Here is a 24850-nt window from a genome sequence, read left to right as displayed (position 1 = left end):
GGATAGTGGATGCTATTAAATTAGCGTATGAATCTGCAGGCCTTCCACCACCAGGGCAGTTGAAGGCGCATTCTACCAGGGGTATGGCGACATCCTGGGCCCTCTTTCGAGGGGTGCCGGTGTCTGATATTTGCGCGGCAGCCAGTTGGGCTACGCCGCATACTTTCATGAGGTTTTACAGGTTAAATGTACTGGATTCCTCTGCTCCACTGTTTGGAGCATCTGTTTTACACTCTACAACGCCTCAGGATGCGGACGTATAGAGTGGTTGATAGCATGGTGTTGACTGTTCCACCTTTAAGACAGGTGTCATTGCGAGCATAGACGCTGAGGCGCAGCTCCGCATATGCCTAGATGTTCTGCCTACGCAGTTGCGTTATGACGTAAGTCTGTCCTACTGCCGAGAATCCTCCCTCGCGACGGCTTGGGTACACTGTTCCCATACCTTGATGGTTATTTTCGACTTGAAAGGGAACGATAGGTTGCGGATGCAACCCCGGTTCCCTGAAAGAGAAAATAACCATCAAGCCGCGTGGTCGCTTCAGAAGCCTTCACGGCCTGAAGAGCAAAAGAGGAAGTGAGTCTCTGCGCGCTGCGTATAGTAAGCTCCCAAGGGGGCGGGCTTACGTGGCAGCTCGCGCAGAGGCCTATCGGCAGCTTTGCTATAAAAGCTCAGCCAATCGCTACTGCCTGACGGCAATATCCCATACCTTGATGGTTATTTTCTCTTTCAGGGAACCGGGGTTGCATCCGCAACCTATCGTTTGCCTCACACACAATGCCTTCTCTGGTTTTAACTATTATATGACCAGTGCTTTAAAATGTCTTCTGTTATGACCTGCTCTCTATACTGTGGTAATAGAGGGATTCTCCTGTAACTCATTCAGTTCTGTAGTGTGGTTACAATATGTGCGACCTCCGAGCTGTAGGATCTGAAGTTTTAAAACGTGCATTTCCTTTGCAAATCATTCCTTGCTTTGTGTTTGTCGTTAAAGCATATCTTTTTTCATATTTTCAGGTTATATATTTAAAGAAGACTCCAGAGGAAGCCTACAGAGCGCTGGTCTCTGGATCCAACGCGTCGTATCTGCCATTCAGGTGAGCCGCAAAACTTCTTTGGGGATTTCACAAACAACAAATAGATGTCCCTGGTATACTGCCTGAATCAAGGAAAGCATTAATATTGTATTGACTGGTGCTACTGTGATCATATTTTGTACAAACATGGTCTGTCCACATGCGTAAAAATCCAAACAATTTATATTTTGCCATTGTCTAACCCACATCCATCTTGCGTAGTCACGTGATCAAAGAATCTCTCCTGGTTGGCCTGTGACAGCTCCAGGAAACATGTTTTGTGGTTTCTGGGTAACAGGACACATCCAGCCTGTATTTCCTTGTGTAATCTGGGTTTGCTCCAGGTTGCAAAGGTGAAAGGTTATAGTTGAACTTGAAATGAGCTTGCCTTGGGCAAGTGAGCTATGGTTGCATGGGCCTGCACTGATGTAACTGGACCACTGTGGCATGATAACTATCCCTCTAAATGCCACTCTAGGTGTGTGTGTGTGTATATATATATATATATATAATATATATATATATATATATATATATACACACACACACACCATGAACGTTAATGGAGTACTGTAGTTATTCCACAGATGAGAAAAGGGATTTCTACGGCCATCCTACTGATTTTAAAAACAAACAAACAAACAAAAAAAACAAGCAGCACTCCATGAGCATTCTTGGACTATTCTGCTTTATCTAAAAATATAATCTGTGTAACATACGTTTTAAATTAAATTAAACCGCTCATTTCGGAGACTTACTTTCCTTTAGTCAAGCTCCGAATCAGCTTTAAGCAATACTGGAATATTCACACAGCAGTGCTAATTACAAAAAAGTTATTCAATGCTAAGTCTCAACACTTTTAAAAATAAAAAAAAATAAAAAATAACAAGCTACATTACATGCTGTAGCTGCTCAAATAAAAGCTCCCCTGACTGTAGTCACCAGGCTGAGCATGTCTCAATAGCAGGAAAAACATAGCCACATTTGAATAAGCCACAAGAATAATTTGATCAGCTTCAAAGTTCTCTGGTTTCTACAAAGCTATGCACTGGAATCCTACACATCAAAACCAATGTGATTATGTTAAAAAGGCTGCAAGGATATGCAAATTCATAAGGCATGTTCAGTAATTCTTTTTTCTTTTTTTAGTTTTTAAAGAATTCATTATTGCACCCTTTTTTGTAAAAAGCAATTCTAACAGTAAATTAGAGCAGCAGTGTGTAATGTGGAGTAGTTAGGGCAGCAGTGTGGAGTAGTGTTTAGGGCTGTGGACTTGACTGGAGGGTCGTGGGTTCAATCCCAGGTGGGGGACACTGCTGCTGTACCCTTGAGCAAGGTACTTCACCTAGATTACTCCAGTAAAAACCCAACTGTATAAATGGGTAACTGTATGTAAAAATAATGTGATATCTTGTAACAATTGTAAGTCACCCTGGATAAGAAAAGCACACCCCACAGTAAAAATACTTTTTTGAGTGTTTATTTTTTATGAATACAGTCAAACCCACTTAATATCACTCATGTTAACATATCCCTCCACATTGAAATGCTCTGGCCAGAATATAACTGGAGTCACTTGGGAGCTGCATTTAAGTATGTTGCTGTACAGTATTTGAATGTTCTGAATACAAAGTACGGTAGCAAAATAAAGCATAAAGGACACTGCAATGTTTACAGCTTTCTTGTACTTTTAATTAATTGGTAAATATGTTGTAGTAGAGTATTGTATATTGAAAATGTATTCTTAATGAACACTGTATTGTAATCAATGCCGTAATGACTAGTAAATATTTTTTTTAAAGCTCATTTTGCCAGGTTATTGCAGAACTCCTGATAAAGCCAACTCCACTTCAGCATTTCTTCTCACTCCTTTTTGAATGGTATTAAAAGTATTTGACTGAAAAGTGTACAAGTTGAATGAATAGACGATTTCTTGGAGTATTCACATGAGTGGACATGCTTGTTTGATGGAGGGGGTGCTTCAGGGCTCTGGGTGAAGTTCCTTGTCGTTTCAAACCAGCCCTTGTTGATTGTTTGGGTAGAGCCCTCTCTTGCCCATCACTTCGTTCTCTCTCTGTCTCCCTCTTTCTCCGTCTTTCTCCTGCACAGCAGTATCTGTTGGGTTTTTTAATTGCTTGCAGAGTACACAACACTGTGTCCAGAGATTAAATAAACAGATTCTTAAAGAGCATTTGCAGCTGCTTTGCAACTGTAGGCATTGTGCCCTTCGCTTGACCTTTTTTAAGAAGAATTTAATGCAGAAGTTGTCATCGGATGGTGGGACTGTACAGTATGGGTCCTGATCGGATTGTTTGAAAGATGCACTGTAAGCATCAGATTACACTTTTGTGTTTTGACAGCCATCATAACAAAAAACAAACAAACAAAAACACATTTTGGTATATAAAGTTCTATACTGCAGTTTTGTTCCTATTTTATAGACTAGATTGCTGCTTTCCAATACTGTACCTACTGGCATACTTGTTCAATCCACAATGTAATATAATAATGGTTATTTGCTATTGTGCCAGAAGTATAGAAGCAAAGTGCCTGTTTCAGTAACTAATACTGTCAAGAACAGCAAGCACTTCAATGCAAATTAGAGTGTGTGAAGGACAGGTGGGGATTCAAAAGAGCAACGCCTTGCTTGCATATGCTTGTACTTGGTTGTGGTGGAACAGTGAACAGGTTTCTGAGATGTTGAGTGTTTTCTTTATTTCACTTGTTACTGCAATTTTAACAAAAGTTGTTGTGCGTATATACCGCTATATATTCTTTAATGTATATTAGAAGTTACTTCCCCATTGGAACCTATCCACAGCAGCTACACTTATAATTTCGCTGAGAGTGTAGATCTCGCACTCAGAATGTCGGTGATAAAGCATTCTAAATGGTTAAATCTGGTTCTGTAAAAACAGGTGAAGTGTGTTAATGTCAGGTTTTTGTCTTTTTTTTGTCTTACATGTTTAAGTGTTTGGTGGCTACCTCTAATCAAGTTGAAAGCATACTTTCTCTTGCATTGTTTGTATGACTGACCTGTCTGTCTTCACTCGTGGGCCTGACGCAGCAAAGAGTGCTGGAGAAATACACTCAGCTTGATTTGGGGTAGCCACCGAACACTAAACATACAGTACAGTACAGTGCAGTGCAGTTCTGTTGTGTTTTAGCTGCCTGTGTCCACTCATTAGAAGAGAGGCCTGGTTTACATTCCCCAAAAGTAGTTGCAAGGACACCAGCTTCTCTGTCCCTGGAAACATGCTTGGATATTTCTAAACAGAATCTAGACACTTCCTTGTGCTGTCCTGATGCTGCTACTGCTACTGCACTGAGGAAAAAGTTACATCATCCTATTGTACAAATATTATATAGCAGACAGTGTTTTTTTTCTTCTGTTGCACATGCATTTTATGAAACCTTCAGCATTACATCACATGAAAGAACCAGAATTCTGAAATGCTGTCTATTTTAACCCTGGAATGCCCAAAGAAGCCTCAAAAGCCAATAATTCCTCATGAAGTACAATGTATGTTGCAGTCCAGATCTTGCTGTTTAAGGAACAGGGTCTTGTTACTATACATAATGGTTTTTCTCCATACAAAAAATAGAAAAAACAGAACAAATCAAGAAGTCCTTTTGTATTATGGCTGGACGTAGACTGCCTTTTCCACCTTGAAAAGTGATATAGCCATGTAAGGTGTTCATGCTTGTGCAATTTTTAACATTCATTTGGTCCCTAAGTTTTGTATCATTTTTCTTAGTCAGGAGCTGGCATTAGAACATCTTTTTTCTGAGGGCTGGTTGTACAGTTGCGAATATCTTTTATAATAGGATTTGATAATTAGAAATGTCTATGTCCTTTACTTGCTGGGTTGAGAGAATGTTTAACTTGCTGTATATTAAGGTACACTTCAATACGAAGTAGGAAGCAGACCGATTCAAAAGTCACCAATCATGGTGATTTTTGGCCCTGACCATGCTTTGAGCTCTTTGTATGTAACAATTTAAATTGAAGTCTCGGTTATGACAATTGCCTTTTGTTGGAAATCGTTGACCAGGAGAAGGAGGATGATTAATTTATTGTGCTTCTGTTTTGATGCTTGGCTTTATTTTTTGTAAACGTCTCATTTTACTTGGACCATCGCCCTCATTATTCTGAGTGATGCTGCCGTGAACAGGCCACTGTGTTTTGTTTTCTTTTCAGCTGCTGAGAATAAAGATCGCTCCCTTTTTAAAATTTTAATCTTGGCTTCCACAGGCTTCAATGACCCAGAAAACCATGAGCAGATTTGCCAAAGGGTGTAGGAGTATGGAGCTATAGGTCATTCGGCACGTTCATCCAGTTTGTGAAATGCAGCTTGCAGACAATATGTCTGTATGCCTTGCTTTTAAGCATTTCAGAAAGCCATAGTTGTAAATGGCTGTGGCTTTTCTATATCTATTTTTTGTTTTGTTTGTTAAACCCATTCATTAAAATACCAGTGTGCACTTGCATCTGTTTACTACAGATTACATAACAATTCTTCTAGTCATATCCTCTTTCTGCTTATAGCTATTTAATACGCTGGCAGTGTATTTATTTATTTATTTGATTGTTTTATTGTATGGAGCAAATTAAGAACAATTTAATACAATAATACATTCAGAAATAAAACAAATATATTCTGATTTATATATATATACAGTACATAGGTAAGAAATGTATTGAAAGACTGTGTGCTACCACTGTGTGTGACTGAAACTATTTGTACCAACAAGGGAATTGTTTTAAAAGTTGAATTGACAGTGTCTTGCATTGCCAGCATGCTAGAAACTTGGGATAGATATTTTCTTTGACGAATACTGCAAGTAGCTTCCAATTACCTTTTTTTATAGCTTCTTTTTTCAAAAGCTTTGCGAATAGTGGAAACTGCAGTTTAAGCAAAGCTACTGGAGCCTCGGGTTCTCTGGTGCAACACATACATACAGTAATCTTTTACTTTCCAGGTACCTGATTCGGAAAGAGATTCCTGCTTTCTTTCACCTCTGGGACTTGCACTAAGCCTGTGAATGTGGAAAGATTACTAAGTGACACAGAGAAAGCAAGCCTCAGGAAGATTTGCTACTGTTTATGCTTAGGGAGGTGGGGGGATAGGTAATCGCTGTTAATTCGTATAATTGACCCAGATTTCCAAACCTTTTACTGTTGAGCAACCTCAAGTTGTTAATCTAAAAGATTAACTTTTTCTTGTAGCAGTTTTTAAACCAGGTGACCTGATCAAGTTGATTTGACCAAGCTAAACCTGGCTGAGAACTTTACCGCACTGGGGAAACACCCTGAATTGCATTAACCACCTATTCCTGGTTACCCCTAAAAATATGGATTCTCTGGTCTGTAAAATATTTTTTAAATCTAGCTGTGATTTATACCTGTGGGTTTTTGGTTAATCAAATCAACCCCTTTGAACCGTATCCTAAATTACTCTGTGTTTTGACTTCATCACATTCGCATAAGTAACTAAAAAGTACTGAAGGCCAATCATTTAATTGTTGTACTGCAGCCAGTCTGTGTTTTTGAGATCTACCCAGGAACTGCAAACTCCTTTTTTATTTATTTATTTTTCTTTACTTTTTTGTGATTTTACAATGTACCTCTGCACCACAAGCGTAGTTTAAATGTCAGGGCAAGTCCAAACTTGCCATCCATTTACAACCGTTAAGCAGAAGGTCATTCTTCAGTAAAAAAAAAAAAAATTAAAAAAATAGAAATGTTTGAAGCCTTGATTGTAAGAAGTAAAGAGCAATGTTTAATTTTGAACTGAAATTATTTGAAAAAAGACCAGTGTTTACACTAACTGCTTATAAACTTATTTGGCTGTTCTTTTTCCAACAATAAAATATCAACACTGGATTTCTGATTTGACAAATAGTATCATAATTAATGGGGGGGGGGGGGGGGGAAAGGGTAAATGTGGGTGATATTGCACAGCATTGCTATCTGTGTTTGTGTAGTTGTAAGTTGACTATTTTTAACCCTTTTTTAAGTTAGTAAGTAACCATGAGAGAAAAATTATAATTGAAGGCATTGAGAGACTTCTTGCTGAAACATTTGTGAAAGAATTTTACAAACTTCTATTTTAGTTTTATCTAAACCAATTAATTATAAAACACTCAGTAGCTGACTGTAGAAAAAAATATATATTCTCAATGTTCCACTGCAGTGACTTACTACATTATGTGCTACTGAGTATTTTATAGACATAAATGAACAATGACTTTTAATTTTATTTTATTAAAGTGATGTAAATTTTAAATGTGTTCTGGTGCATGGTTTACTGAAGTTTGTTTCTCGTGTGGTAATTGTTCTTACAGGTCTGCAGTGCTGTAATTTTAAAGTATTTTTTTATATATTTAAAATAAATTGTACTTAATTTTGGTCATTGTATTAAATAAATAAGCAATAACACAAGAAGGCGTGTGTGGTTATACTGAGATAATCATCATCCGCTTCAGATGCGTTTGTCAAATAAAATGGCTCATTGTTGCTTTAAAATGTATTAAAAGGGCTTTTTGTTTTTACATTGTGTGATGAGCCAGCCTTTGTTTTAAACCATGTGGTCGTGCTGACATATTGACATCGTTCCTAGGAATCGGAGCACTTTGTTTACCCCAGCCATTTTATAATATATTATTTTGCTATGCTTTTGTCAAGTATTGTGAGTGTTTGATAAACACAAGTGATGATTGTATTAGACAAATAGTATGATGATTTCGATGCAAATTCCATAACACGTGCAGCAATGTATTTCTGTTATTTCGTCAGTTTACAATACTTTTCTTGTAAAACAATCGCAGCCTGTTGGTTACACTGCTGAATTTTCAGTTATTTTTATTTTTAATAGCATAGGGTCATGAGAACAATTAAAGCATTTACTGACAAGGAATTTCGTCTGGATCTGTATGCTGTTTATATGTCAAATGCTGCAGTAAAGCTGTAGGCCTTGGGTTATCCAAACCCATAGCTTTTTAAATGTTAAAAATGTACACTGTAATCCTCATTGAGTTCAGTGACATTTCACCATATAAAAAGCCTTTCTGCCCAATTGCGTTAATCCACAAAGGCTTGGCCATTTTCACTTGGCAGTTTTAGGTATTTTAATTGGAATTCCAGGCTGATGATTTTAATCTAGAAGGACAAGTATAATCTATTGTCTCTTCAGTGAATAAAGTTACTATGAAATGCCCGCACTTTGCGTTGTTTAGAAGAGGTTTTGCATTGTTCCTACTTGATGTTTTCATGTTAATTAGAACATTGTTGTCAGGGTGAAGGGCATGGTCCTTGAAACTCTGTGACCACAGTGTAATGGAGACTGTTGCACAGTGTCTTAATCCTCATATGATCACCTTTGTTATCCCTCATGGAGATATGGGATTGTGCCTTTATTTGGCAACGAGTAGTGGAATCGCCCGTACTAGGCGTCCATATGTACGTATTTCGTGATTTAAATTTTTTAATCTTGTGATTTTCAAATGCATATTCTGGTTTTACATGATTAATACTAATCCATGACTACCTGATGTCCCCTTAAAGGCAGCCCAAGATTATTACTAATCAAGATCTGTGAACCAAACTGCTAAAGACTGGTTATAATGCATTTTTAGTTGAAGATCTGCTTGTCTTCCGGATCGTTAACTTTCCTATTTTTACTGCCCGCTTCCGAGAATGTCTAGGTCAGAAGTTCCCTGTGTCTTCTCCATTGCCTCATAATGAGGGTGAGCGCAGTGTCATGAAACAGAGAGGCTGCAGTGGAAAGTGCACTGCTGTGATTACTTTCTCCTGCCTACAATAGCTCATTATTTCCTTCTTCTGAACTAGATTTAGAAGCATTCACCCATTCAGGGTCTTGCTACAGTGAACATATTGTCTCTTGGTTTTGTTGTCCTTTTGCGAGTTTCCATGGAAACTAGGTGTCTGTAATGCCTCATTTGCATTCTCTGTGTGCCAATAAACCATTTGACCTAAAAGTACCCAATGGTCATCCTTTCCGGCCTGATTTACATTCAGATATTCCAGAATGTCAGACAGTGAAGTTTATAACACTACCACTACCTGCCGGAGCTGCCTCCTGTGTAGGATTGAATGCTCACAAAATCTTCATGCTTAGACTTTCTTCTGAATTTGTGCAGCGCTTTGAGAAGACCTAGTCTTGAAAGATGCTATATTAGTGCAATGTTTGTATTTATTTATTGGTTCTTTATCTCTCACACACATGCTTTATAGTTTTCTTTTGTCTTTAGGGTCTATTTATCATCCTGGTTTTAAATAAATTTGAATACGGCAATGCTTATTAAGCTTCAAAGCAGCCTCAAACATTTCACACCCTCGTATTTACTGAAGATCCCATTTCCTTGAAGTTCCTTTTTTATAGACCTTGTTATCTCTTTAGCCTCAGGAAAGAATCAAGCACTGGGAAATGCCTACAGTGGTGTCAATACTAAACAATATTTAGCGTTATGTGCACCCATAGTTACAGGACATGCAGTAGATTAATCCTTATCTACTGTAACTAATCTGAACTGTTCTATCATAATGACACGCACACTGATGGCAGCTGTGGAAACAAAACTGCAGTATCATTCTTATTTCTGTGGCAGTGTGTGAAAGATTTTCACAAGTCTCTATTTTGTTATTACTGGTTGTTGGTTTAAAAATATTAAACCTAAAACTACAAATAGACAAGGCATGTTTAATATGGCACAATGGCACAATGGCACAGCCATCAGGTCTCTGAACAAATCACTAATCCCGCCTGGTTGGGAATAGTAAGTGTACTGTAGATAAGCAGTTTAGAATGAAGAAATGAGATTGTACTGCATGTTTACACAGAAAAACAAGACAACACACTTTAATGTATTCATTTGATTTTCCCTTTTGAAACTGTTGAATCTCCAGTGGGCTGGCTAATGTTTTGTCTTCATGTGGTCCTTTTGATTTATTTTTTAGTTTTATATGCGTTTGAAACCAGATGAAAAATAATGAAATCTAGGCTACATTGAATTCTCACACACTAAGGCTCTTGCAAGGCGATTTATTTATCTATTTATTTTTTTGGCTATTGTAAAGCCATAAATATTTTTTGACCAAAATATTTGGTGAATCACACCCATAAAACCTGTTTTGCGCCACAAATGTTGGCAATCTGTTGCAAAATACAAAGTATGTATTGTTAATGGAATTTGATATGCGTGCCAAAAATGTTTGCGTTTTCTTTTTTTCATATGCGCAAGTATTTATGGCTTTACAGTATTTCTTTTTTAACCATATTGCCTTTCATAATACCCATTAACAGAACAAAATATTACCTGCTATAACAATCCTCACTTGAGCATCTTTTGTATTGGAAAGTTTTCCAAAAAGCAATGTAGAAGTTGCAGAAAATGTTTTACACTGCAGTGTGTTACCTGCAGCTTTCCCTTAACTGGACACAGTGTGATCTGTGATACAGAGTTGGGTGAGGAGACTTCGTGACGCTGCTATTACATAGTGTTGTGCTTTGCCTCTTGTGATCTGTGTTCTTATCTGGATTTGGGGAGTGCCTTGCTGGATTGTGGTGTAAATCAGGTGCAGTAATCGTTTGTTCAGAATCCTCAAGACAAGAGCAAGGTTGCTGCTGTTACTGTTTAAAGAGGTGTTACAGCAGCCTTTGTTTAAAGTGGCCATGATTTCAGCATTGGCAGAGTATTGGTCCTTGCAGAATTGCCCAAAGCAGTTATTGGTACTGTTACGATTAGTTCCAGTGTTTTATTAAACCTAGACTGAAGCCCCGTAAACTAGTATGAAACTATGGGTGCTGCTTATTGCGTTGCAAGTGCCCCATTTATCACAGTTTTAAAGGACATGTACTGTGAAATGAAAATAAATGTAATCAGAGTATTATTATTATTATTATTATTATTTATTTCTTGGCAGACGCCCTTATCCAGGGCGACGAGTAGTAGAAATTGTGATTTATTTATTTGTTTAAATACCTTATTGTTTACTGCACTGGCCCCATGATGCCGAACACTCAGAGTACTCTTTGGAAATATGTTAGTTGCAGATGTAACCACAAGCATTCAAGGTATTTTTACTCCCTTTTGGAGAGTGCTGGCAGCTTGACTAAGCATCTTGTAGATAATCATTAGCTTTAACACTGCCTCCCAGCTCAACTGGTGTGCGGCTGAATTTGATCACTTGCGTAACACGGATTGACCCAAACAGACACCCAGCTGAACTTTTAAAGAAAAACCAGTAAACCCAATTCCTGTGTGACTGTGCAGTTCCCCTGCCGTGACAGCAAAGCTCTTCCTATGAATTCTGAGTGCTCCGCTCTTCTCCATCAAGAGACGGTGCCATGCAGATACAGTAGTTGCCTGGATTCCCCTGGTTGGTTTTTGAAGATGAGATTTGTGTTTCTGAGGCAGGTTTGTTGAAGACTGATGCTGTTTCACTGTTAAATGTTAATTGGCAAGGAGAGAACCTTAAACACAAGACTTTCTGCTGCCTTGATCTTTGGCATAGATATATTCTCATTTTAAGGAGTCAACTGAGATTTTTTTGTTTGGATATTAATTTTTAGTTTACTTAATGTTTACACAGTGCTGTTATTTGGCAAGAGTTTTATTTTTATATGTAAAGGAATAGGCTAAATGGATGTTTTGTTGTGAATAGTAATTATCGTGTCGTGTAGAGATAAAAGGGTGCTGAAGGCAAATTAAATAAATGTCTACGATGTGATGAAAGCCTGTGTAAACTTACAGATGCAATAAAAAGTATAGAAGTCAGCATTTTCTATTTTCTTTCATTTATTTTTTTGCTGATTTGCTTTGGATGGCTAAATAGATTGTTACAGATTATAAGTGAAGCAATATGAAAAAATAATAGCATCGGCGGTATGATAATGGTCTGTTTTGGTTAGAGGGCGAGCATTAATTGCATTACATCCCGTATGGGGGAAAACTGAACCTGCAGTTCAGTGTCAAAAATGATGTAAATAAGTGTTAAGTGCATGCGTAAAAGGTACTTACAAAGATAAAGGTATAAAAACTGCAGCATTGTTTTCACATATTATTCCCACTAGTTTAAAGTTTGCTTAATTTATTTCTACTCTTTTGTCTTCCAATTTTGTGTAGTACAGTGTACTAGGATGCACACTACTAAACTGCATAAGCAGAAAGAAAAAAAACAAATAAACAGTTGTATTATAAAGCCATTTAAAAACTGTGTGTGTGTGTATATACTTTTAAAATGGGAGAAAATAATTATTGAATAAAGAATAAAAAGATAAACAAATGCCGACCATTATTTCTCAGTTTGTGTTATTGCGCACATCCAAAATGATATAAAATAATGATGACAGTTCTCTCATTTACAAATTGCAGGGGGGGGGGGGGGGCTGACTACTTGTTTGTAGAAAACAAATTCATGATTTCAAAAGTACAGTTTTTAATAACATTATACACATTCAAACAACTCGCACACTAGGAAATTAAGTTTCTACCACTTTATCAGTAGTCTAACATAAAATAAAAATTTATTTTACATTTCTTTTACGTGGAGGAAGTTGGCGGCCCTTTCCATCAGTGCTCGAAAACGAGGGCGCTGGAATCTCAGGCTCTGAGGCAAGCTTGGAGCTGGCGATAGTTATCTGAGTAAGGTCTGGGTCCTGAGTCTCTGCCTGTAAGACACTGCTCATCCCAGGAAGCTGCTAGGGAGAGCGCATCCTGTTCCTCCTTGCTCATCACCACATCCTGCTGATGAACCTCTGCATCAGCTACCGGCGAAGCTGGGGTATGCTCTGGGGCAAGCGTGGGGGTGACCTGCTGCATGCTTAAGTGCTCGAGTATCTGTGCCATTTGGCTTTTTGACTCAGCAATATGCCTCGCTTGGTCCGCGTTTCTCGCGCTCTTTCTGCCCCTTGAGGGAGATCTAGTAAACAGACACTCGACAGCAAGAACAATAGTAATCTACAAACTGTAGGGGTGCTAGGACTGCCCAAGGGCTTTGAGTCGACAGTGGATCACAGTACAGCTGTGCCTCGCTGGAATCACAATCTCCCTTCTAATATTATTTACGCAGCTGCAAAGCAGAGGAAACAGAAGAAAACGCACACAGCAAGCTGCAGGGTTAGAAACAGACTATAATCGCCGAGTGATGTAGGCTGTTGAAGAAAAAAAATATATATACAGACGTGCTCAAATTTTGTTGGTACCCCTCCACAAAAAACGAAGAATGCACAATTTTCTCTGAAATAACTTGAAACTAACAAAAGTAATTGGCATCCGCCATTGTTTATTCCATATTTAATAGAAATCAGACTTTGCTTTTGATTTTTTATTCAGCATAATATTGTAAATAAGAAAACAAATGAAAATGGCATGGACAAAAATGATGGAACCTAATATTTTGTTGCACAACCTTTAGAGGCAATCACTGCAATCAAACGTTTTCTGTAGCTCTCAATGAGACTTCTGCACCTGTTAACAGGTAGTTTGGCCCACTCTTCCTGAGCAAACTGCTCCAGCTGTCTCAGGTTTGATGGGTGCCTTCAGCTCTTTCCATAGATGTTCGATAGGATTCAGATCAGGACTCATAGAAGGCCACTTCAGAATAGTCCAATGTTTTGTTCTTATCCATTCTTGGGTGCTTTTAGCTGTGTGTTTTGGGTCATTATCCTGTTGGAGGACCCATGACCTGCGACTGAGACAGAGCTTTCTGACACTGGGCAGTACGTTTCCCTCCAGAATGCCTAGATAGTCTTGAGATTTCATTGTGCCCTGCACAGATTCAATGCACCCTGTGCCAGGCGCACCAAAGCAGCCCCAAAACATAACCAAGCCTCCTCCATGTTTCACTGTAGGTATGGTGTTCATTTTTTCATCTGTGAACATAGAGCTGATGTGACTTGCCAAAAAGCTCCAGTTTTGACTCATCTGTCCAAAGAACATTCTCCCAGAAGGATTGTGGCTTGTCAATATGCATTTTAGCAAATTCCAGTCTGGCTTTTTTATGTTTTTCTTTCAAAACTGGAGTCCTCCTGGGTCTTCTTCCATGGAGCCCACTTTCGCTCAAAAAGCGATGGATGGTGCGATCAGAAACTGACGTACCTTCACCTTGGAGTTCAGCTTGTATCTCTTTGGCAGTTATCCTTGGTTCTTTTTCTACCATTCGCACTATCCTTCTGTTCACTCTGGGGTTGATTTACCTCTTGCAGCCGCGCCCAAGGAGGTTGGCTACAGTTCCATGGACCTTAAACTTCTTAATAATATTTGCAACTGTTGTCACAGGAACATCAAGCTGCTTGGAGATGGTCTTGTAGCCTTTACCTTTACCATGCTCGTCTATTATTTTCTTTCTGATCTCCTCAGACAACTCTCTCCTTTGCTTTCTCTGGTCCATGTTCAGTGTGGTGCACACAATGGTACCAAACAGCACAGTGACTACTTTTCTCCATTTAAATAGGCTGAATGACTTAAAGACTTTATGAATTAAAGAAACGAATTAGTTTGAAATATCACTATAATCTAATTATTTATTATGTTTTCTAAGGGGTACCAACAAATGTGTCCAGCCCATTTTAGAATATCTTTGTAGAATAAGCAATAATTCATCTTTTTTCACAGCTTCTTTGCTTTATTCTATGACATACCAAAAGGCATGCAAGTATACATGATAAAATAGCTTTTAATTTCATCACTTTTCAGGAGGAATGAAGCATTATTTCAATGAGCTGTAAGGGTACCAACAAATTTGAGCACGTCTGTATATACAGTATATATATATATATATATATATATATATACAGTAGATTCTGTAGCCATGTGGCAAAAAGTTTTGTGGTCTGACAAAACTAAAATTGAACTTTTTGGCCTAAATGCAAAGCGTTATGTTTGGCGCAAAACCAACACAGCACCCAAAGAACACCATCCCTACTGTGAAGCATGGTGGTGGCAGCATCATGTTATGGGGATGTTTCTCTGCAAGAAAGCTGAAACTGGGATGGAAGTTCACCTTTCCGTATGACAACGACCCAAAGCACACTGGAGCCAAATCTACACTGGAGTGGCTAAGGAACAAAAAGGTAAATGTCCTTGAGTGGCCCAGTCAGAGCCCCGACCTAAATCCAATCAAAAATTTGTGGCATGACTTGAAGATTGCTGTCCATCAACGCTCCCCAAGGAACTTGACAGACCTTGAACAGTTTTGTAAAGAAGAATGGTTAAATATTGCCAAATCTAGGTGTGCAAAGTTGGTAGAGACCTATCCCAACAGACTCACAGCTGTAATTGCTGCCAAAGGTGCTTCCACCAAGTATTAACTCATAATCTTTTATTAATTATGATCTTTCAGTTTTGTATTTAATATATAATTTTTTTCTCAATAAAAACTTTTTTCCCCTTAACAGTGTGGAGTATGGCATGTAGATAAGTGGAAAAAAAATCCTCATTTAAATGCATGAAACTCTGAGGCACTGACACAACAAAATGTGAAAAAAGTTCACGGGGGTGTAGACTTTCTATAGGCACTATATATATATATATATATATATATATATATATATATATATATAATAATATACTTTTTTTTTTTTTGTTAAATGAAACGCAGTTGTGTAGCTTTAGCTCAGCCTTCAGTTTCCGATTCCGGGGAAGTGGCGAGCGTACTTCCAATAATTAATTGCAAGGGAACTCCAGAAAAACTTGTAGAAGGAGCTCTGGGAAAAGGTTAAACTTGTCTGTGAAAGGCAAAAGAGACATCTCCGCACAATGACTATTTATCGCGGGACCGAGGACGTCACTCTGCGGAGGGGCCTATGGGCAGCTTTGATATAAAATGCTCAGCGACAAGCAGGCATATCCCAAAACTATCATCTTTGAATTGAAACTCTCAAATAAACTGCAGCATAAAAAAGTTTATTACACAGACTTTAATAGCATATGTTTACTGGAAAAAATATTTGAACAGAACTAACTTGCATTTATTATTTGGAGTCTGAGCTTCCTGTCTGAACTGGACTCAGATACCATGTTTTCAGGACACCTCCCTCAACTAGTAGCATTGAGCAGAATCGCTTCACAACACACACCACGGATTAAATCATGAGGTAAACCAGCACCGGATTCTTGTTTTTTCCTGCGTTTTCACCAAGCAAGCTTCCATTGTACTTTTTTAAGACAGTTTCTGAGCGCTATCCTTCATATTTTTATGATCTTGTGATTGCATGTGTTCCACCATTCTGTTTGCCTTCGCGGTGACTTCTGCTTTGCACAGTTACATACCAGGATAGTTTCTTCATCTCCTGTCCCACGTTTCTTTACAGTTTTCACTTCATAGTCAGGGTATACTGCATAATACTCATTTAGTGTTTTCCTCTTGCACCACATTTTTAAATCTAACAAGTAACTGTCACCGTATATTTAGCAAAAGCTTACCTCCACCTTACCCGCTAATTTCAAAGTCGGCACATTGAATGACAGACGCTGTAGCTGGCAAATGAAAGTGCACAGTCTGTGCCGGTCTGATGATTGAAAGGCATTTAAACAAATGAGAGCATTCTAGCGCTGCTTCAGGCGATGAGATCTGTCAGAACAGGGTGAAGTGACAGTGAAACCACAGCAGACCACTGAGTTGACTGACAGCAACCCCTAGCCATTCAGAGCGGAACTAATGTGTTCATATTCATATAATTATCTAACTTGAGCTTTTTGGCTTTTTTGCTTATCTACGCTTGCGGTTACTGAATACTTATTAAAATATTCATTAGTTGAAATCTGAAACAACCACAGCAGCTCCACCACTAAGTGCCTTCAGGTCACCACTTAACTGATACTAATAATAAAATATACAAATAACACACAGTTGTGGTTACGTGAGTCGCTGTTATTTTTCCAGTGGTGCACTCATTTCTTAATTACAGTACATCAATCCTCCCTTCCACAGAATGCCAAACAGTCGGAATCCAAACAAGCTTGTGTTTACTGTATGTGTTGTGGGTTACAATGAATGGACAGAATAAAAGCAGTCTTTTTTTTTTTTTTTTTGTATTTCTGAATAAATGTGATATTTAAACAGCAAGGGTCTGTGACAGTGTCTTGGTGTTTGGAGATGTGACACACATTTCAGCAGAAGCTAATGACTCCATGATAACATTCACACTTTAGTTCACTCAGTAACCTTTTCAAGTGGAAGCGAGAATGCAGTAACAGTAGTTTCCTCTTGTGGTCTGTGGTAGCACGATTGGAAGCCCTCTCATCACATGGTTTTTATTCAAAGTGCTTCAAAATTGGGGATATCCATTTGAAGTACATCTGCACAATAACCTAAACAAGACAGGCATTTGGCAAGCGGTATCAACCAGAACACAGAGTAGGGTGCGGAGAAGCATACTACACTGATGTAAATAACAGACCTGGGATATAGTTGTATTTGATATTTTATTTGTAAACGCTAACTATTTCAAATAGTTGAAATATTTAAAAATATATGGTCAAATAAATCAAATTAATTTTGTTTTTAAATATTCAAATATTAATTGCACAAAGTCAAATATTATTTGGGCATCTTCAACTATTCTCAAATATTTAATGAATAATCAAAAACTAAAACCTAATTATTACCCTAAATGTATAATTATGTACCAAGTCTTGCAATTAACACATGGTGGTTGAGGAGGATTTCTAACGAGGAAAATGCTAAACATGTTCAATTCAATAACTTTCAAACAGGCCATTAAACCAGTGATTTAAAGAGATTTCATTGTTTTCAAATATTTACCCACTGAAATAAAATATTCAAATATTTCAATTAATTGATCAAATTAAATATAATTGCAATAGAGCAGTTTCCAAAAGATAATTGAGTGGTTAACAAGGACAAGGCTTAACCTGCTTAGAATGCAGGATAATAATTAGGCTGTTGTATGTTACAGTTACATATTTATGAAGCGTTTAAAGTATTGCAACTACTTTACTCGTATTTAAATATTTTCGATTAATAATTGCTTTCCACAAACCATATTTAAATATTTTCAAATAGTTACTTTCTGCAATCTGTATTTAATTATTTGAAATTATTTACAATTTGTATTTATTTTCAAATAAGTTACTTTCTGCAATATGTATTTAATTATTTTCAAATAATAGTTACTTTTCACAAACCATATTTATAACTATATGATCCCAAGTCTGGTAAATACCACTGCACCTGAAGTCTGCATGAATCCCGCTGGTGTTTTATGGGTGATTTTTATTTTTTTATTGACCAACTTTGTAAAATCACTACATACAATAAGGTTTAGCATACATTTTGGGGAGGTGGTATTAAGATCTGCCACTGTTTTTAGGTCATTAAAATAGACCCACATGGCTTTGTTTTGTATCTCATCCTTGAAACTTGTTGTGTTTCCCCTTTTAACATTAACATCTTGGCTCACCATTGTATCTAACATGCGTCTCTGTTTCTGTCTCTTTCAGGGATGCTTCCCTTGGAAATTGCACATACAACCTAACAGTTCTTGATTGTTTACACGGAGTCAGAAAGGTAAGAATGCCAACATGTTTAGGATGCCATTTGATTCTGGCTGGCTGAGAATGTGTGTTTGACCATCAAGTAATTTGGTAGAATTTATCTGTTCTTTGTTGCTTATTTAGAGGTAGGGAAGTTGAACAGAATCGGATATCATTTGTAATGCCTTTCCTTGCTATTGTTTGCTTTATATTTTCGAGTAATGGAGGGGAAATGTATGGGTGTACTCATGGGCAAACTGCCAAGGTAGCTAGGGTCAACTTAAGGGTGAATCTCGCAGTCCTGGTGCTGGACTAATTGAAGCTTTGGGGATTTGATTGCAATTATGCTCAACTTTGTTCTCCCCTCCAATGTTTGCTCCAGGACTTACAGACTGAGAGTCAATGTGGCCCCCTCTCCAAATTTTAGGGTGACATTTTCTTCAGTGAGGGGGTCAATATGTTTGATTCAGAACCAACCACCATTTCTTATTTTTGTCTGTTTTAAATATGCCAACAGAGTTTACTGACCTTTTGTTTTTGAAGAACAAAAAAAAGAACTGTAAAGCTGTAGACACAACCAAGGTGTCTCTACAATACTGTCACTTTTGGGTAAAATATTGGGAAATGTGTCACAGTGATGCTGGTGTCTCACTGAGTAGAGGACATTCATTGTACCAAATCACATTAGAACAGGGGTTTTCAATCTTTTTAAGTTGCGTACAACTTTCCAAAAAATGTAGTCCACCACGTACCCGCATCTGAGAGTCAAAAACAGAAAAAAAGATCTGTAAAATAACATGATACACCAAAACGCACAAGAGCCTTGGAGTGTGTGATGGACACAATTATAAACGTTACAGTATTATAACGGAAAATATATTATATTTACTTTTGGATAAAAAAAATAGTCCCTTACTAGTTGTTGGAAACATCAACATCATTTTATTGTAATTACTAATTAATTAAAATCAACAAAGTCTCTGTGCTAAACTCAGTCACTCAGAAATGACATAGGACTATTTATTCCGTGATAGCAAAAGAAAGCAATCATGTATTTTTATATATTAAATTCTTACCTTCCAGCTGCCCCTTTTATTTTGACAATTTCCATATCAAAAATGGCATTTTTTTTTCTTGACATTTTTCATTCTTAGTCCCCAAGTAAGTATTTTGGACAGTTTTCAAAACATCTTTTTCTCTATTTTTACAACACACGTGGATGTTGTTGATATGATAAACGCATATATCTGTTTCAGGTACTCTGTATTTAAATGAATGGCCCGTGTTACACAGAACACTAAAAAATGTGGATTTGCTATATTTTAACATATTTTAATACTGCATATAATGATATGTTTTTGAAAATGCTACTTACCAAAACTGTGACTGCATGTGCATTGTATTACATAATAACTGTTGGTGTTTTCTCAATGCAAGATGTATTATATACAGTGCTGTATAAAATCACATACACACACACACACACACACACATATATATATATATATATATATATATATATACATAGTAAACGAAACGCTGCTACACAGGTTCGTTGCCCCTTTAAAAATACAACCCAACACACTGAATGGAGTTTTTAAGCGCTGACGCGCTAATTCTTTAATAAAACACAAAACAAAACAAACACAATATAAACACCTAGCTCCTCTTCGAGCACTAACTAAACGGCAGGTCCCTGGCTGACTCGCAGGACGGCTAAGCCGTTTACCTGCCAAACAAGAAAACAAAATAAACACAGGTTTCACACCACCAACAGGTTTACCGGCAATACTTCTCTCCCGTACGCTTGCACACACTTCCAAGCGGGCTTTCCACACAGCAGCCCCGTGCAGACTGGCTGCACGTCTTAAATACCCTGCACCTGGTTCTAATTTTTAATCACCCCCGGGTGCAGGGAATATTACACAATAAAACAATTAACAAAACTAAATTAAACAATAAACAAAAAGGCGCGTTTTACTCTTCCGGGAGGTTTTAACCCCCTCCCTGCTGTCTCACACATCCCGCTGCCTTACAATATATATATATATATATATATATATATATATATATATATATATATATATAAAATCATGCCGTTATAGGCCTACTGGCGAAATGGCCAAGAGACAGTTGGTGCTTAACACATACTAAATTATTTTGGCCCTGAATATTAGCATTTTTTGTCATAGAAAAGACAAAATTCACATATGTTATAACGTTACCATAGGCTACTTTTTTTTGGTTGTTTTGTTTTAATCAATGATGCGGTTTTCGTTTCACAAATCTACTGCACTTTGTCTATAAACTGTACTGCAGTACACATTTCTCCCATTCACTTGCTAGGTCACTCCATATCTACAAACATCAGACAGATATTTTGTCTAGCAAATAGATACTTTTACAGCGGATGAATTTCACAGTATTTTTAAGCACAAATAGAATAGCTTACATTTCAACAGTCACTGCCGAAGCTGATTATTTATTCTTCCAGAAGTAATGGTCGGGTGTAACAGGGATACAAGGTTATATATTTGCGCCGGGCCATGTTGTTAACAAGCCTGATGTTGTCGTACAGGCTTTACTGTGAAACTGACTGTAACCAGGGAGGGTGTGAGCGCATTCTACTGGACTGGAGAATAAAAGCAAGGGAGTTTAATTATGAAAACGCAAGTGTAAACAAACAAGTAAAAAAGATTAGCCTGTCGTCAGACATGTCATGTTAATACAAATACATTAATTTACTGCGTATTGGTATTGCGTGTGTTCTGGGAAGGGGGACACACGGGCGCGTTAAGAGGAATTCAGCGGTACATCTTTTATTTCAGGGGGGCATTGGCGCAATGGCGCGGCCTAGCGCGAACACTGCCCCTCTTTGAAATGTTAGATGACAGTTGTGGAAATTTTGTAACTGGAAGAAAATGTTCTTTTTACAGTCCTGGATATTAACGTTAATTGTTGGCCGATGTGTTATCATGACTTCTCTATGTCGTTCAACAAATGCGAAAAGGCATCCAAGCTCCAGGACATTGTTCTGAATCGCTCTTAAACAGTCACACACCTTCCTTTGTTGTGATCCTGCTAAATACCATTAAATAATGACATGTCACATCTGTTGTGATGGCAAGAGCACCTGCTCTATTTTGAGCAATTAACCTTGGTTTCGAAAACTACAAGGAATCACTTACAAGCACTGGTCACATCTACCTCCGAATCGCACTTGACTCAAGTGGCCCTACCTATTCTTAATTACACAAGTGTCTGAAGTCAGGGCTTATAGGTAATATATTTTCCACCTGGACAATGTTAAACATTCCCATCCTACACTCCTGTAAATCCCTGGAGACGGAACAAGCAAAGAGCTGTAATAAATGTAGCTTGTAGTTCACTTCAGGTTAGTAAAGGTTTGTGAACTGTAAATCAAGTGCCTGATCAGGAAGGCTGAGCAGGGGTTATCTAATGAACCTGTCATATATAGAAAGAACTCAGAGTAGAATCGGAGAGAGATTTTTAAAGGGAAATCTCTTGGGCAATTAGCAGGACAGTGACTTACAATAGCATGCAAAGGTAAAGTGTCAATAAAGGACAACAAGGTTATTGTGGATTTATACCCTCATGGCAGAATCTACCTGGTTTTCTTAAATATTTTTTAGGGTTCATTATGTGCCAAGGTTATGTAAACCCAACGGTGCTACAGCATGTTTGTGTATTTTTGTACAGAAAATACCACAAAGGGTCTAAGTTTAAACAGATCAGGTTTTAAATCTTTTAAAGTTTTTACAACGGTGGATCTCAGTCTTTTTCTAGTAAGGCCCCCCCTCCCCCCCCCGCCCTTAAAAAAAAAAAAAGCAATTTACTACTAAATATAAAAAAATCTAAATTTTATTGTATAAACAGGAAATGTATGAACAATAAAGCAACAAAAAAAGGTACTATTCATAATCTTATGCTAAAGGACCTACTGTCTGCACTGTAGCTACAGTATGTACAGCCGGCCTGCTTGTATGTACAGCCGTCTGCCTTCTTATCAGACTTCTAAAGCTGCTGATGGATCAGGTTGCAGGAGCCCTGAAAAGAACTTGTCTTGAATAATGCACGTAAAGCAGGCTTGTGTTTATTAATGAAATCTCTGAATCTGAGTGATGCATTTCTGATCTCCAGGGTAGTATAACATTTCTGTTCTCCCAAACAATAAGGTGACCTTTTAAAACGCTCTTTCTTTTCCAGACTTTGTGTTCACGCTCTGGTATTGTTGGTATTGTAACGGTCTGCTGTTGCACTGACAGGGAATGATATATAGTAATCTTTATTTCTGAAATTAAAAATCTGAAAGTGCTTTTTAGAACTTTTTTTTTTTTTTTTTACTTTTACTTTTAGTATCTTTATTATGGGTAACGCTTTATAATAATGGCCACAAATCCATAATGAATTCTGGCTGAATACCACAGGAATAACACCTGAATATCTGAGACACTTCCTCTGACTTCTGAATTAATTTTGAATTCAGCCTTATTAATTCATTATGATTTAAAAACATTTAGATTCCCTTTTCACCTCCGTCCATTCCTAATTAATTATGCTTCACTAATTCGTACCCTCTTACTTGCTCACCAGGGGATTATGAAGTGTTCATGCCTTATACATTTGATCAACATAATTTGTTACAAAGTGACATGGAATGAATACAGGTAATTAAATCCTCATGAATTTACAGGGCTGAATTCAAAATGAATTACTTCAGAACTCGGAGGAAGTGCCTAAGATATTCAGGTGTTGTTCATGTGGTATTCAGTTGGAATTCATTATGAATTTGCAGCCATAATTAAGGTATTACCTTATTAAATACCCATATTCAATTTCAAATATTAAAATAATCTTTTCAATTTGTTTAATTTCCAAATGTGATATTTATTCAGACATTATGTCTGCTTTTATACACGTGTTTTTTTTTGTCTTTTTTTAAAATTGAGTAGTCGCTAGTTGTTTTCTCCCCAATTTAGTAGTGTCCAATTAGTTTTTTGTTTAGGCCAGCTCACCGCTACCACCCCTGCACTGACTCGGGATGGGTGACGATGAACACACGCTGCCCTCCGAAGTGTGTGCCTTTAGCCGCCCGCTTTTTTACACACTGCAGACAGACCATGCAGCCACCCAGAGCTACAGTGTCGGAGGACAACGCAGCCCTGGGCAGCTTACAGACAAGCCTGCAGGCGCCCGGCCAGACCACAGGGGTCGCTGGTGTGTGGTGAGCCGAGGACAGCCTGGCCGACATAACCCTCCCTCCCTCCCTCCAGGCGGCGTTTTGGCCAATTGTGCGCTGCCACCTGGGAGCTTCCGGCTTTGGTCGGCAAAGGAATAGCCTGGACTTGAATTGGCGACGTCTAGACTATAGGGCGCATCCTGCACTCTACATGAGTGCTTTTACTGGATGCGCAACTCGGGAGCCCCTTTATACACTTTTAACACACTTTTTTTCTATTTTACACTTTTTCTACTTTCTCAGTTCTGTAAACGTTTTGCCATATCCACACATGTACTTTACCTGCTCCTCCTGTCCCCTGTTTTTCAGGCCCTGCAGCACGGCTTCTTTGATTTTGAAACATTTGATGTGGATGAATATGAGCATTACGAAGTAAGTATCTTTTAACTTTCCACATCGATCAATGAAGACATCCAGCCCAAAACACACAGCAGTGCTTGTAAAAGGGATGTTGGATTCCCTTTAATTTCCGTTAGGATTAAACATGTTTTAAACTTCAACTTACTGGAGTATTTTTGTAACCAATCAAAAAAGCCTTCATGAATAACCCTCCATTAGAGAGCTGTTACTGCATTATGAAACACTACAACCTTAATCAGTAGGAGACTATGTGTGTACAACAGTTTTGTGTACATGGAAAAGAATAAAAAAACAAACAAAAAAAACACTGCACGTCCTCCTGTATGAACACCACAACTCTTGTATTTCACATTTGACATGTTGACCACTTGAAAAACGTTTAAATTCCAGACTGAACACCTTAGCATTGACAGCCTGTGGTTTCAGCTACAATTAATAGCTAGTCAGTAGCTTCAAAATACATTTTTCCCCTTATCTTTTATATGATGTTCCTGGCACTACACAGCAGTGCTCTAGATGGGGCTGGCGCTTACTAATATAAAGCCTCTTTGGGTGATTTGTATCTGTGTTACATATGTCTATGACAGGCAACTAGCACTGACGGTCAAAGCACCTTTTCAAAAAATACAACTA

At 37.9% G+C, this 24850-nt stretch overlaps 1 protein-coding gene across 6 annotated transcripts in view; it reads left to right on the top strand.

Moving 5' to 3' along the window:
- LOC117417097 (dual specificity protein phosphatase CDC14AB-like) overlaps positions 1-24850 on the top strand; it is an 82419-nt gene that overhangs the window by 27084 nt on the left and 30485 nt on the right. For all 6 annotated transcript variants that reach the window (XM_059034729.1, XM_059034731.1, XM_059034727.1 and 3 more), the window contains 3 exons: positions 1019-1098; positions 18565-18631; positions 24167-24229. In XM_059034729.1, the coding sequence (XP_058890712.1) occupies positions 1019-1098; positions 18565-18631; positions 24167-24229 (210 nt within the window). The remainder of the gene's footprint in view (positions 1-1018; positions 1099-18564; positions 18632-24166; positions 24230-24850) is intronic.

This window comes from Acipenser ruthenus, chromosome 12 (assembly GCF_902713425.1).
Source record: "Acipenser ruthenus chromosome 12, fAciRut3.2 maternal haplotype, whole genome shotgun sequence".
Lineage (NCBI taxonomy): Eukaryota > Metazoa > Chordata > Actinopteri > Acipenseriformes > Acipenseridae > Acipenser > Acipenser ruthenus.
The sequence above is the reverse complement of the archived record's forward strand: the minus strand, read 5'-3'. Positions and strand labels throughout refer to the sequence as shown.